Source organism: Mirounga leonina, unplaced genomic scaffold, assembly GCF_011800145.1.
Source record: "Mirounga leonina isolate KUSES-001 unplaced genomic scaffold, KU_Mleo_1.0 Mir_175, whole genome shotgun sequence".
In the NCBI taxonomy this organism is placed as follows: domain Eukaryota; kingdom Metazoa; phylum Chordata; class Mammalia; order Carnivora; family Phocidae; genus Mirounga; species Mirounga leonina.
Window position 1 is genome coordinate 24035114 of NW_023270453.1, and position 14267 is coordinate 24049380.

General features: G+C 54.0%; 1 protein-coding gene and 1 long non-coding RNA gene across 5 annotated transcripts in view; one reads left to right on the forward strand and one right to left on the reverse strand.

Moving 5' to 3' along the window:
- The window catches only part of NLRC3 (NLR family CARD domain containing 3), a 32558-nt gene that overhangs the window by 3085 nt on the left and 15206 nt on the right, over positions 1-14267 (reverse strand). For 2 of the 4 annotated variants that reach the window (XM_035022106.1, XM_035022104.1), the window contains 11 exons: positions 12475-14224; positions 11425-11511; positions 8655-8738; positions 8096-8179; positions 6558-6641; positions 5185-5268; positions 4610-4693; positions 3836-3919; positions 3235-3318; positions 2635-2718; positions 2070-2153 (listed from right to left, as the gene is read on the reverse strand). In XM_035022106.1, the coding sequence (XP_034877997.1) occupies positions 2070-2153; positions 2635-2718; positions 3235-3318; positions 3836-3919; positions 4610-4693; positions 5185-5268; positions 6558-6641; positions 8096-8179; positions 8655-8738; positions 11425-11511; positions 12475-14224 (2593 nt within the window). Of the gene's footprint in view, positions 1-2069; positions 2154-2634; positions 2719-3234; positions 3319-3835; positions 3920-4609; positions 4694-5184; positions 5269-6557; positions 6642-8095; positions 8180-8654; positions 8739-11424; positions 11512-12474; positions 14248-14267 lie in introns of all 4 variants that reach the window. The other 2 variants (XM_035022107.1, XM_035022105.1) reach the window with 2 other exon arrangements.
- On the forward strand, positions 10120-12518 carry LOC118021772. The gene is made up of 3 exons (XR_004682269.1): positions 10120-10159; positions 10737-10869; positions 11231-12518. It is a non-coding gene; the product is annotated as an uncharacterized LOC118021772 (long non-coding RNA).

The following is a 14267-nucleotide window of genomic DNA, read 5'->3' on the forward strand; positions in this document are numbered from 1 at the left end:
CCATGGACTAGATTTCCCAGGGACCTAGATTTCCTTCAGACCATGCATACCACGGACCAGACTCCCAGGGACCTTCTAGATTTCATTCAGACCACACACACTACGGACTAGACTCCCAGGGACTTTCTAGATTTCATTCAGACCACGCACACCATGGACTAGACTCCCAGGGTTGCCTTGGGGATAACCGTCCCCAGGGCCTCCTACTTAACATGCAGAGGGCTCTGGGGTCTGCATGAACCTGGACCATCAGAAGCAAACAAGAAAAGGGATACATGGAAAAGGGACAAAAAAGGATGTGCCAGCCAGAGAATTATGTCAAGGCCCTCAATCCCCGGCCATTCTTGCTGGTCAGTGTTTTACATCTTTTTTTTTTTTTTCTTCCCTTCCACATTGGAATAAAGTAGTAGGTCCTAGGGCAGTCAGTGGTTAAGAGTTTAGTTCAGGTGGGCATCGGTGTGTTTAGGGGAGAGTTTGCGTTAATAATTTTAACAGATGTTTGAGTGTGTATTGTGTCCACACAATTGTACAGGCCCAGAACTGTCTCAGGTGAGGAGTTGTGATTGAACGAGCAGGCACCAAAGGCCACGTGCCAACTGCACGGAGGACCCCAAGGGGTCTCCCACCCCTGTGTCGTCACAGAAACTGCCAGAAGAAATAGGTCTAAACCAAAACCTGAAGGATGGCGTGGGGGAGAGGGTCTGGCACATCCGTAGAACCCAAATCCACTCGAGTTGCCGGCACATGAAAAGAGGCCAAGGAGGTACAAAGGAAGCAGGTCCTTGGAGCCTTCTTTGGAAGCCACGCTAAGGGTTGGCCTTCACTTGGAGGCACTGGGCAGCATTTAAGTCTCTCACCCAGGACAGGGACAGATTTACGTCTTGGAAAGATCTTTGGCCAACAGTGTGAGACGGTGGACTGGGTGTAGAGGCGTCGCTGCAGTGACTCAGGTGAGTGATGCTGCTGGCCATGGGGGCAGAGGGAAATGGTGGGACGTTGGGAGGAGAGCTGCAAGTGGGAAGCGAGAGCAGAGGTGGTGTTTCTAGCTTGCATGACTGGCTGGTTCCGTTCATGAGGTGGGGATGGAGAAGCAGGCTTGTGGGCAGAGAGTTGGAGCGGTTTGAAGTTCCCACGAGGCACCCAAAGGGAGATGCCGAGGGGGCAGGGAGGACATGGGTGTGGAGCTCAGGAGAGAGGTCTGGGGGATAGACGTGGGGGTACCAGGGCTCTGAAGGCCAGGAGCCTGGGAGAGGAGAGCTTCTGGAAGAGATCATTCAAGAGAAGACAGCCTAGGACAGAACCCTAGGGAACACCAGGATGTCAATCAGACAGAAGAACAAGCCAGAGGTGGGAAATCCTGGTGAAAGACAGAGTTACCCTTCGACCCAGCGGTTCCACTACAGGTGTGTAACCATGAGAAGTGAAGGCACACACCCACACAGAAACCTGTGTACGAACGCTCACAGCAGTGTCACTAGCAAGAGCCAAACAGTGGCAATAACCCAAATTCCATCATTGGATGAGTGGATAAACCCAGCGTGGTCTATACACACAGTGGACTAGGATTCAGCCATAGGAAGGAATGAAGCTCTGATTCAAGCTGCCGCCCAGGTGACCCTTGAAGAAATGACACTAAATGAAAGACCTTGGTTGCGAAGGCACCTACGGTATGATTCCATGTGAATGAGACGTCAAGTGCAGGTGACTCCATAGAGACAGAGCCGACGTTTGGTTGCGAGGGGCTGGGGCGTGGGGGCAATGGGGAGTGATTGCTAATGAGTCTGGGGTGTCTTCTTGGGGTGATGGATTGTGGTGATGGTTGCACGACTCTGTGAATATACTAGAAGCCAATGAATTGTGCACTTTATATGGGTAGTTTTTGTGGTACCTGGATTATGTATCAATAAAGCTATTAGAGCAGATAAGAACAGAAATGTGCCTGCTGGCCTTAAGGCAGAGGAGGCTGTGTGCTGAGGGCCTCTGGCCCAAGCCGTGTGCCTGGTGGACCAAGGTCTCAAATGTCCTTGTTCCCCTGTCCTTCCTGCAGCCCCTGCAGAGGCCCCACTTACTCGAGGCTGGTCAGGCTCCTGTTGAGCTGTAGTGCTTGTCCCAGGGCCTTGGCAGCACCGGCCTGGATGAAATTCCACTGCAGGCTGGGCAGAGACAGACACATGTGACCACGTGGCCCAGGGCAGAGCCCAGGAGGGTCTGGAGTCTCCAGAAAGAGGGGACTTCTCCCAGGAGGGTCTGGCAGTAGGAAAGGAGTCCTTGCAGGATGGGGTCCTGGCCACTGATGGGCAGATCTCTTGCAGCCCACCTCAGGTTTAGTCAAAAGGGGTTGACAAGCACTCTCTGGTTAAGGGTGGACACAGGGGCAGGCTCAAAGACTCCAAATGGCCCCTGCATGAAGCTTGTTGACACTTGGAGGCATGGCATGGGTGCCCACCTCCCACCATTGGCCTCTCCGTGGATCAGCCCCAGGAAACAGAGCAGGGGGCAGGGCACAGCCTCCTGGAGGTCCCCAGGCTGTGTTGTGGAAGGGCCCCAAAGCCAGACTTATTCTCCTGCCTGAGCTGGTGTGATGGCCCTGCAGCTCTGCAGAGGGGATGGGGTGGGGAGGTGCCAGAGACTCACTGAAGGGACGTGAGGGCCTGGTTTTCTCTCATTGCCACCGCGATGGCCTGGGCGCCCTGGTCGTGGAGGAGGTTGGCTGTCAGGCTGGGAGGAGGGGAACAGGGGTGAGTAAGCAGGAGCTAGCTGGCCGTGGAGCCCCCATACTTACTAACCCAGGAATCTAGCCCCCCTCCTCCCTGAGGACCGGCCTAGCTCATGTTTATTGAGCACCGGCGTGTGCCAAGCATGTGTCTTATGCTGTTGTACCAAATCCTGGCAGGCACATGGAGAAGGGGCCCAGGTTCAGCTCAGTGAGGTTCCAGGACAGATCACCCACCTGATCCCTGTACTGCGCTGCCCCTGAGACATGGGCCCTCCCACATTGCCGTGGGTAGGGGGGCAAGGGGCAGGCAGCGTCCACAGGTAACGTAGGACGTGAGAGTGGAGGAGTTGCCACCAGAGGCCAGGTCTCCTGGCTACCCCTCCCCAGCCAGGTCCTTCTCCAGCCTGTAAAGTGGCAAGGCCATGAGGATCTGCTCTCCCCATCCCCAGGGTTCTAGGTAGGCCAGGCCCTCGGCTAAAGGGGCGGTGGGAAGCACAGCCTGCACCCCACTCACGTACTCCAGGTTCTTCAGGGTGCTGTTGATGCAGAGAGCTCGAGCCAGTTCCCGGGCTCCCTCTGAGCTGATGGAGTTTTCTCGCAGGCTGGGGAGAGAGAAGACCCTGAGCTGCTGACCAGACGTGTGGGGACTCTAGGGGAGACAAGCCCCAGTGCTCAGACCTTTCGAGCCCAAGGAACCTCAAGGCCTCTTGAGTGATCAGGGCTGAGGTGTGAAGAGCCTCCAGCAAGCTGACTCCCATGGCTAGCCAGCCAAGTGTTTGCCCTGTAGGACTGCCAACAGTGGGACCCATCAGGAGGAAGAGGATTGGTTGACAGGCCCTCAGAGGTAAGGGGGCTGGGGGCAGGCTTGGCTGCCTCAAGGGCTGGGGTACCGGAAGGGAGCAGCAGAACTGGGGAGCTGAGGGCCCCAGCTGTCCCCTGCCCTCCTAAGAGAGCAGGCAGTGTGCGGGACGCCAGGGCCCAGAACCAAGTTGCCCAACCATAGATTATCTTCAGAACAGGCCCGCAGTGGGAGGTGTGGGCTTTTCTTCCAAGTCCCAAAGTGCTTTCAGACCCCTTGGCCAAAGGGAGACCCCGTCTGGAGAGGGAAGCGGGACTTACTTGAGGCTGACGAGGGTCTTGTTGGCGCAGAGGGCCTCCATCAGTGCTGCCACCCCTGCATCACTGATGGAATTGCTCTGCAGGCTGCAAACAGAGGACGGGGCACGCTTGGGGTGGCCGTCCCAGGACTCGCAGGGAGCACTGCTCCAGCCTGGGGACTGCAGGCGTCAGGTTCAACAGAGCTGGGGAACCCTGGGAGCAAGTGCCCCCCCCCCCCCCACTGCTCTGCTCATCATCCCTCCTTCCTGTCCCCATTCCCTACGTTCCAGACCTAGGTCAGGGCAGCTGGGTCTAGCATAATAAGCCTCAAGGCTCAGACTCTGCCTTGATTTGACTGGCTCCAAACAGTCCGGGTTGGAGTGTGTGTTGTGTCTGCAGCCCCCACAGAAAGTCGTGCAGCTGAATCTCCCCATGTGGGGGCAGCACTGAGCCCCCCCGTCCCCCACCAAGGCCACTGCAGCCGACACCCTCTTTAGCCACCTGTGCCAGCTTTTCAAGGGCACTCAGTGCTTGTCACTCTGAAAACTCCACAACCAGCACCAACCACAACTGTCTAGGGAAATGGGTCTGGTGGGGTGGGATGGAACAGTGAGGTGGGCGTGGAGAGAGACTGAGATCACAGTATGCCCACTGTTGGTGGTTGGTTGGGTTCTGGCAAAGTCATGGTCCTGACTGACAGCCCTCCTCCAGGACCCGCCCACCTTCTAGATGGGGAAACCAGGGGAGTCACCCACTGCCCACGGTCACTCCTGGAGGGTGGTCAGGCAGACTCACTCCAGGCTCTCCAGGCCCTGGTTCACCTTCAGGGCCTTAGCCAGGGCCCCGGCCCCTCCGTCGCCAATGCTGTTACTGGAGAATCTGTAAGAGATGAGACAAGGATGAGCTGGGTTTCTGGAGCAGCCTGGCAGGGGGGGCCTGGGATCAGGGTCAGGGAAGCGCTCCAGGGCTGTGCTTTCTCTGTTGTGTTAAGGGTGCCCAGTGCAGAGCTCGTTCGGCTTGAGTCTGTGGCTGGTCGCCTCTGCAAGTGACTCCCTATGGCCTGTAAGACATCGAGGTAACAAAGTACTTGACTCCCTAGTGGGTGGCAGGGCCAACTCTTTTGTGATACTTTATGTGAAGGTAGCCAGGAAGTGTTGGGAAGGCAGTAAATTTAAGTCTGAGACAGTCCCAATCCTAGGAATCTGGAGTCCAAAGCCAGCTATCTTGCACCCATACCACCATCCATCCATCCATCCATCTGTCCATCCACCCATCCATCCATCCATCCGTCGTGCTCACAAATATTTATGATGGGCTGGGCATTGTGCCAGTCACTGAGGATACAAATTTGGCCTTTCTGCATTTCTCACATGAGTTCCTTCAGATTCCTGTTCTGTTTCAGGGTATCTGCCATCTGCTGGGCTCCCACAGGCCCGATGGTATTCTTCTGTAGGCTGTGGGAGAGGAGAAGCGTCTTCAGCAAAGCTGGCCACAGCCATTCCCACTCCAGGGACAGTCTGGTTCAAGGTGAGAGCTCAGAGACTACTCGAATGCCCTCTCCATTTATCACAGCATTGGCAGAGTGGTCTCTAGGAAAGGTCTGTGGATTGTTGCCAAAGTGATGTCAGCAGACTGACATGGTTCTGGGGGCCGTCGGAGGCAAGGACAGCTGGGCCCTCCCTCGTCAGAAGCTGGGAAGTGATCAGAGGACACGAAATACCCAGCAGCCTCTCGAGTGGCGACTTCCACATACGAGTCCCTCTAGCTCTTCACCCAGTCAACCCTCCCAACACTCAACAGTCTACCTCCCTCTAGACCACCAGCAGCCTGCCTCCCAACCCTGCAGTCCTCCCTAGGGCAGACCTTCCATTTAGGCCCTTCTCCAACAGCTACGTCCCTTTATACTAAATCTGGAGGAGGAAGATGTTGCCAAGAGCCCCTGTGCCATCCTAGGAGGACAGGCAGGGCAGGACCTATCTTGTGTAAGGCTAAATACAATGTAAGCAAAAGGGAATTTTCCCTGGTTCCAAAAGGGAAAGAGACCTCCCTTTCCCTTACAGTGTTTCTTTTGGAAAACTTGCAGTGGTAAAGCTGTCCCTTTGAGAAGTGTGTAAATCTTTTTAAAAGCTGAATAAACCTCTTGCCAGATTTACAGCTTATAGGGACCATGGAGCCATCTCCTTGAAATGTACACATTAAGGAAGATAGCATGATTCCAAGTTGTCATAAAGATAGGGGAAGTTTGGTTTTTCCTTTGGATAAAGGCAATTAGTAAACAGCTGGCCACCCCAGCTACCAGGTTTAAGAAAAACTATGTGCAACAACTGGTGCTGTCCAGTCCTCTTACTTGAGGACAAGTTATCTTGAAACATACATATCATGGGTTGTATCTGCTTGGCTGGAGAAAGGATGAGATTTCTTTGTCTTTGCCGTCTCGTTGGTAGGTAGCCAATGATGTACACTGCAGTCTAGTTGATTATTCAAATAATTAAACTGTTTCATTCTTTACTACATTTGTGGAGAGGATTCTCTGCATTGGCAGAAGGCTTTATTTTTAATTATTTTCCAACACCTGTTCTATGGAAAACAGTGGACATCAAAATTTCCAGGGGCCATCCGGACGGGTCAGAAAGCCTCAGGACATCTCCCCAATCATCCTTCCTTGCAGAAAACAGACAGAGAGACCCTTGGAGGAGGAGAGGAGAGAAGAAGGGTCTCTCTGCTGGTCAGCATGTCCACTTACTGCAGCACAGAGAGGGTCCGGTTGGCAGCCAAGGCCTCAGCCACAGACCTGGCACCATTATCCCTGATCGAGTTGCTCTGGAGGCTGTGGAGGCAAGGAAGAAGTGCATCAGCAAAGGCGTACATGAGGGTGCCCAGTGGTGGCCTTAACCTCTACGGCAATGTTACCAAGGCCCAAGGCATGGACGGGGGGGGGGGGGGGGGGGGCGGTGGCAGCTGTCTGCTTCATGCGCTTACTGCCCACCACACAGGATTTGGGAAGAGTTGGTTCTTCCCAGTGCTGCTCTGGCCTGAGCATTCCCTCTGGGTTTCTAAGCATTTGTCTGTTGACTGAGAACAAGGTGCCCAAGGCATCTGGAGAACAATAACTAGGTTATCAATAGTCTTAATTATAGCTAAAAGCCACAGCATCCAAGTGTTGACAGGGATGTGGAAAAATTGGAACCCTCACCCATTGCTGGTGGGAATGTAAAATGGGGCAGACCTTGTGGAAAACAATCTGGCAGTTCCTCAAAAGGTCAGAGTTACCACATCACACAGCAGATTCCACTGGTTGGTGTCTGCCCCAAAGAAATGAGGAAAGGTACTCAAATATATGTGCATGAATGTGTGCAGTAGCATTATTCACAAGAGCCAAAAGGTGGAAACAACCCATATGTCCATCAACCGATGAATGGGTGAATTGTGGTCTGTCCATACAGTGGAGTATGACTCAGCCATAAATAGGAGTGAAGCACTGATACCTGCCACAATGTGGCTGAACCTTGAAGACATGACACTCAGCAACAGGAGCCAGACAAAAGGGTCTTATTGAAGGATTCTATATATAGGAAATCTCCAGAGTAGGTAAACGTAGACACAGAAAGCAGCAGTCCCTGGTGGCTGCCGGGGTGGCGAGGGGCACGGAGAGTAGAGAATGGGAAGTGATTGCTAATGGATACAGGGTCTACTTTTAGGTGATGGAAATATTTTGGAACCTGATAGAGGTGATGAATGAACAACTGTGAATGTGCTGAGTGCCATTGAAATGTATACTTTAAAATGGTGAATTTCACCCCAGTAAAAATAAATAAATGAAAAAACAAACGACAATACACACTCAACTAAGGATGGATACAACCACAGGCCCCTAAAAGCACAGCAAACCACAGCAAACCATAGGAATATTCTGGAAGATGGGCTTTTCATTGTCTTAGAAAACACCTCAGCGGAACATTCTGACACCATGGCCTTGGGGGTTTCCCACTCAATGGAGGACCAGAGGTTTTCCTCATAGATTATCTTGCCTTTCCATTTCTGTACAACTCCATCATCCTCCTCAATCCCCTGATTTGGCTGTAAACACAGGGACAATGACCAGGGAAGAGCTGAAACCTGAAAGTTGTGTAGGATACAAGATCATGTAGTATCCCCCTAGATGGGAGCCAGTATAGCATGGCCACCATTTTGAATCATCTCCCACTCCATGGTTGGCACCTGGGAGAGGGTTTTCTGGGTCCTCTACTGGTTACACCGGGACAGGGAGCAGATGGAACATACCTCAGAAAAGCCAGAGTGCGGTTAATCTTCAGAGCATCTGCCAAAGCCTTCGCCCCTTGAGGTCCAATGGAGTTACTGCGGAGGCTGGCGGAAGGAAGAGAGAAAAAGAACTATTTTTTGTTTGTTTGTTTGTTTGTTTGTTTGAATCCAAGTCCCAGGGAGGGAAAAAAAAGAACAGAAATTACATGACCTTTAAATCTATGCTCCTTGAAAATAATGTACTGGGGTTTAAGATTTCATGTTTTGCCGAGATCCTTATTTAGGTGAACAAGTAAGGAATTTCTCAGTATGGCCCCATGTGATGGGGCAAAGAAAGAAGGATTTGATGGACTTGGCTTGGGCCAAGTGTGGAGAGCAGGGAGAATAACGCCAGCTTCAGGGCCAAAATTCTGGTGCCTCCCTGGGCCGGTCCCAACAGTTGAGGAGGAGCCAGGATTTTGCTTGCTCAGCTGTCCTTCCACCCCACCCAGGGGAGAGTGTGGTCCAGGTGACTTCATGAGATGGCTCACAAGCTGTCCATGGCCCAATGGTGGAAGGTTGGCCTATGTGTCCTACTTACTCCAAAGCAGTCAGACTTCTGTTGACCAGGAGGGATCTGGCCAGAGCTTTGGCCCCTTTGTTACTGATCTGGTTCTCAGCCAAGCTGTGCAAGGAGAAGGAGAGGAGTGGTTATTGCAGGTCTGTAAATCTCATTGCCTCTTCCTCAACACCAGGCTTGTGATCCAAACCTCTCGGTTTCACCAGCATCATGAGGCCCTGAACACAGGTGGAGATGAGGTGAGCCCTGGAGCGGAAGTGCCCAGCCCAAGAAAGCCTCTGAGCCAGGTAAGGTAGGGCCAGAGTGGGGGGACAGACCCTCAGACGGGCAAAGAGTCACAGGGCAGAGTTTGGCCAGAATCTGGCACAGAAGCTTCTATACCAGCAGTGCCGCAGAGAGCCTGGGCAGTTACAGAAATCTCCCGCGCAGTGGTGTCCTGCAAGAAACAAACTACAGAAACACTGACGTGTAGCATTGGCCAATTTCCGTGGTGTAAACACTCTCACCACGGCCAATTTTAAGCACTCCCAGCTTACAGAAGTTCCCAAAACTTGAATAATCTGCTCTCATGAACCAGTGGCCGAATTCATAGTTCTGGCTCACCCTGGCCCCAGCCGTTTTTCTAATGCAAGAAAGGAAGAGGGTACTTATTACAGAACTAACTTGAAAGTAAAACAACCAAAAACCAAAAAACACTTGCGTCTGACGTAAAAGGGTGATTTCAGGAATAAGCTGGTGGATCATGTTGCTTCATGGACCCAGTTTCAAAAATGGTGGCTGGTTGAGGTTCTCTACAGTTTCTTAGGCATTTAAAACTGTGGAGCTTCCCCAGGGGATACAGTTGGAATCCCCAGTGCTTTTCAAGCTGTGTTTCAAGGGCTCCTGGTGTTCCTCAGAAAAGCCTCAGGAGCCCCTAGAGGCTGAGGAGGAACCAAGCACCCCTCTTATTTCAATCCCAGCAGCTCCCAGTTGCGCATCTCTTACTGGGGTCCTGCCTGATAGACCACTTTTAAAAAGGGTTCTGTTGCTTAAACTTTGAAGACCATTCATCCAGACCACCTTCTATATAAATGTTCTCGAGTTCTAGAGCACCTCTGTCCCCCTCCACCTAGGACTTCTATAAAGTTTTATAAGTAATATTTCATGAGCCATGTATGTATTCTGAACGGTGCCTTGGGCATTTTACACAGGGATGTGGCCCTGAGGACCAACTACAGGGAGCTGAAGAAGAGCATGTGGCCATCAAAGAAATTTGGGACTTTTGTTCAGAAAATATTCTGAGCGTTATCCAGACTCCTTTATGCAAAAACACTGGAAGTTGACTATTTTGCTGAAGGCTCCCATGAAGGAATAAATAATGAAAAGTTGTCATTAGCGTGTTTCTGTCAAAGGGATTGCATTTATATCTCTGGCTAACAAGTCAGAGAATCCTGCTTAGAACAGCTGGCCCTTGTACAGTCTGTGCCTGGCCTGTCCTCACACTTCCCTTGCATTAACCTGTTGGAGCTGCTCGACAACCTGAAGAGGTAGTTAGTGTGCAGGAAAGGGTTAACCTCGCCCCCAGTTCCTGAAAGCTGACCTCTGTTTACCAGGGGACTTGGGGCCCCACAGTAACAGCTTGACCCCTGGAGGGGCTTCCCTGTGGGCAGTGAGGTATGTCTCCATGCCCAGCCCCCCATGAAAACTGCCCACAAGCGCGGGTGAGCCTCGCTACTGGGAATGCTTGGTGGTCACCGGGAGAGGGAGGCACTGTGTATATGACCACACCGGGAGGGACAAGTGAAAGCCCGCCTGGTCTCCCCCCGGCCTGCCCCACGCACCTTCCCTCTGCAGATTTTCATCTGTATCTTTTTGGTGTGATGAACCACAATCGTGGGTACAAGAGCTTTTCTGAGTTCTGTGAGTCCTTCTAGTGAATCACTGAACCTGAGGAGGGCCGTGGGGACCCCTGGACTCACAGATACTGTTTTTACCCCATTTTTATCCTCTTTAAGCAGGGAAGTGACAGTACAGGGCCATATAGGGCCCACCAGTCTCTCACCGCTGTCCTCGGTGACTTGTTTTTGCTCCTGACCTGTTCCATGTTTGTTTTTGTTTTCTCAGATAAAGATGATTTCAGAACCCGGAGGGAGGCTTACATGAAGATGAAGAATTCCTCTCTGGATCCTATGCTCCAAACTCATCTCCCTAGTTCTAGCTACCCCAGATCATCACATCAGCTCAGCTCGAAACCCAGGTGTTACTCAGACTCAGAAATGTTATCACAAGAAGAGATTTCACAAACACAAAAATCTCTTCTGCCATCAGCATATAGACTTTTGTCTATTTACAACATTAAAGATGCAGTGTTTAAATTGTATTTTTTGCATTCATTTAAATAAAAGTTTAAATTTAAACTCATTTTTTAAATTAAAAACTTTAAAATTTGATTTAAAGATGTGATCCCGTGCCTCTGGTACTGTTTTGGGGGCCAACTTTGAGAGGAGCTTGGAGAAGACTGGGCCTGGCACCACATCAGATCATAGAGTATTCAGAGACATGCTTCCATGTCCATGACAGCATCTGACCCTCACCCTATCCTTTCCCTCTTCTCACAGATGAGGTACCTGAGCCTCTGGAACTTTCTGGAATGGGCAGAAACAAGCAGCGTGTATCCTGAGCCACATGCTTCAAAGGCACCTCTCCTTGAAAGCACCCCTGGCCGGTTGAGCAGAGAAGAGGAGGGGAAAGGAGCCCCAGACCCTGTGCAACAGGTGAGCATCCCGGATCGGGTCTCCTGGGTCAGCGTTACCTGATCCTCTGAATGCGACAGTCCTTCCCACTCAGCACGCTGCCCAGCAGTTCCATCACGGGGTCCTGGAACTGGTTGTTGTCCAGCCTGCGGAAGGAAGAGCGATGATGAGTGGTATCAGTGCCCGCAAGCAGGTGGAGCCAGGCGCTGGCAAAGGGCCGGCATCACGGCCACAGAGGCACCCAGGCTGACGTTTCCATCGTGCTGCAGCCCCCGCTGTGTGGCTCAGGGGTTTATGCTGGCACACCCACCACGCTCAGCATTTTCCCGTGAGGGTGGACTGGGAGGCTCAGTGTTTCGAGCCCCAGGATCCCTACCCGGAGGGATGTCTTCCCAACAGCCCCTCACACCCTGTGAGGCTATGGGACACGGGTTGTTAGCTCTCCTCCTCCTGAGGACGTGGCACCTGCTCTCAGGTCCGGAATGGCCCTGGTCTTACAGCCTTCCTAAGGTCCAGAGCACTGGGTGGACTCTGGGCTGGGGGTGGGGTGAGTGGGTGTGGCGTCTGTCAGCACTGGATGGTTCACAGGGTGTTGGAGGTTGAATTGTGTTCCCCAGAAAGATAGGTGTTCTGACCCCCCAGTGCCTCAAGAATGTGACCTTATTGGGAAATAGAATCATTGTGGATGTAATTAGTTAAGAGGAAGTCATTCTGAGCGGACTGGGCCTGCAATCCCACATGGTTGGTGTGCTCAGCAGAGGGAGCACTACACGAAGACAGAGACACAGAGGAGGAGTCCCTGTGCCACAAAGACGGGAGTGATGTGGGGACAAGCTGAGGATGCCAGCAAACACACACCAGAGAGGCAGGAACCGTGTTCCCCTACAGGTTTCAGAGGGAGCTGAGCCCGGCTAACAACTTGATTTTGAATTCTGGTCTCCTGAGCTGTGAGAGAGTAAGTTTCTGATGCCTTAACCCATCCACGTTGTGGTCCTTCTTTATGGCGGCCCCAGGATGCTGACCAGGGGCGCGTGGTGGAAGGGACGAAGCTTCCGGGGCCTCTGCCCCCCCACCCCGCACGCCTGGCGCAGCCCGGCCCCAGCGCCCACCTCAGGCTCCGGCAGTACAGCAGCTGGGGCAGCAGGCTCTGGAGGACGCCCTTGCTGAGGCGCAGCGACGGGTTGGCCTCCCGGGTGCAGGCATCCGACACCTGCAGGAGATAGGCCAGGGCGGCGCGGTGCTGGGGGCCGGTCAGCGCCGCCAGGCCCCCGCTCTCCATGGCCTCCTGCACGCTGCGGGCCAGCTCCGTGTGCTGCAGCTCGTGCAGGCAGTGCAGGATGTTGACCGCCCGGGCGCAGACGGCCACGTTGGGGCGTAGGCAGCCCTGCAGGAGCTCCGCCACCTGGGCCCGGTAGCCCTGGTGCTCCCCCTGGGCCAGCAGGGAGCCCGCCAGCAGGGCGTTGACCTTCGGAGACAGAAGTCCTGAGAGGAAGCGCAAGAACACATCCAGCCGCCCGTCCTCGGCCTGCATGGCCCGCTGGGCCGCACTCCGGAAATGGGTGAGGAAGCCGAGGCGGGGCCAGGACACGCCGCCCTCGGTGAAGAGGTCAAAGATGGCCCTCTTGGACGCACTGTAATAGTACGCGGCCGCCACGAACTCCTGCAGGGACAGGTGGGTGAAGCAGTAGGCTGTCGAGGAGGCCAGGGTCTCTTCCCGCCGCAGGAAGCAGCCGCACGGGGCGCTCTGCAGCAGGGCGAGATCCACGCCAAACGCCTTCAGGTCCTGCTCGTAGAACACGTACTTCCTCCTGACCAGCCCATGGAAGGCCAGCCGACCCAGAGTTCCCACCATCTTGCGGCTGCTGTGGGCCACCTGCTCGATGCGAGGGCTCGCCTTGCCCTTCTCCTGCCCGTCCCCACCGAGGGCCATCCTGAAGTACCAAGAGTAGAGCTCGCACAGGGTCCTTGGAGTCCACGGCTCTGCGTCCTGGGGCCCCGGCTTGCTGCGGCTCAAGTGACCCAGTGCCGACCCTGCGAGCCGGCAGAAGGCCGGGACCGTGCACATCAGGTACAGGGCCCTGTCTGCCTGCACCCGCCTCAGGACCCAGTCTGAGAGGGCGTGGTCCTCGGGGAACATCTCCTCCAGACACACCTTGATCTCTTCCTCGGTAAAGCCCCGGATCTCTGTCATCCGGTCCACCAGGCCCCCCGGGATCTGGCCAGCCACGCCGGGGCGGGAAGTGACCCAGACAGAAACTTCCGGGAAGAGGTTGCCTCGGATGATGTTGGTGATCAGATGGTCCACCTGGATCTCCTTCTTGGGGTCTGTGCACGCCACAGTGTTGGAGAAGTCCAGAGGCGTCTTACATTCATCCAGGCCGTCCAGGATCAGGAGGATATTGGGTAGGGCTGCTGCCACCAGGCCAGACTCCCCAATGTGCGGGAAGACAGAGTGGATGAGTCTGTCTGCAGACAGCTTCTCGTGGGTGTTGAGATCTCGGAAGGTCAAAGGTAGCACCAGGGAGAAGTCCTTGCCGATCTGTCCCCGGGCCCAGAGGTGGACAAAGTTCCTCACCAGGGTGGTCTTGCCCACGCCAGCTACTCCGATGGTGATGGAGATTCGGGGTGGGATAGACACCCGAGACAGAGGCAGGAAGAGTCTGTCCAGGGCGATGGTCTTGGCCGGGTGCCAGCCCCCACGTGTGGTCTCCACCTGCGTGAAGTCATGTTCCTTCAGCTGCAGGTCTGTGAGCCCCTCCACCAGCAGGAGATTGGTCAGCCTGGGCGAGGGGCCGCTCAGCTCTGGGCTGCCCTTTGCCCTGTTCAGCAGAGCCTCCTGGCACTTCTGTATCCTCGAGTCTGTGGGACATAGGCCAAAGGGGAGGGTTGGGGAGGGAGGTGT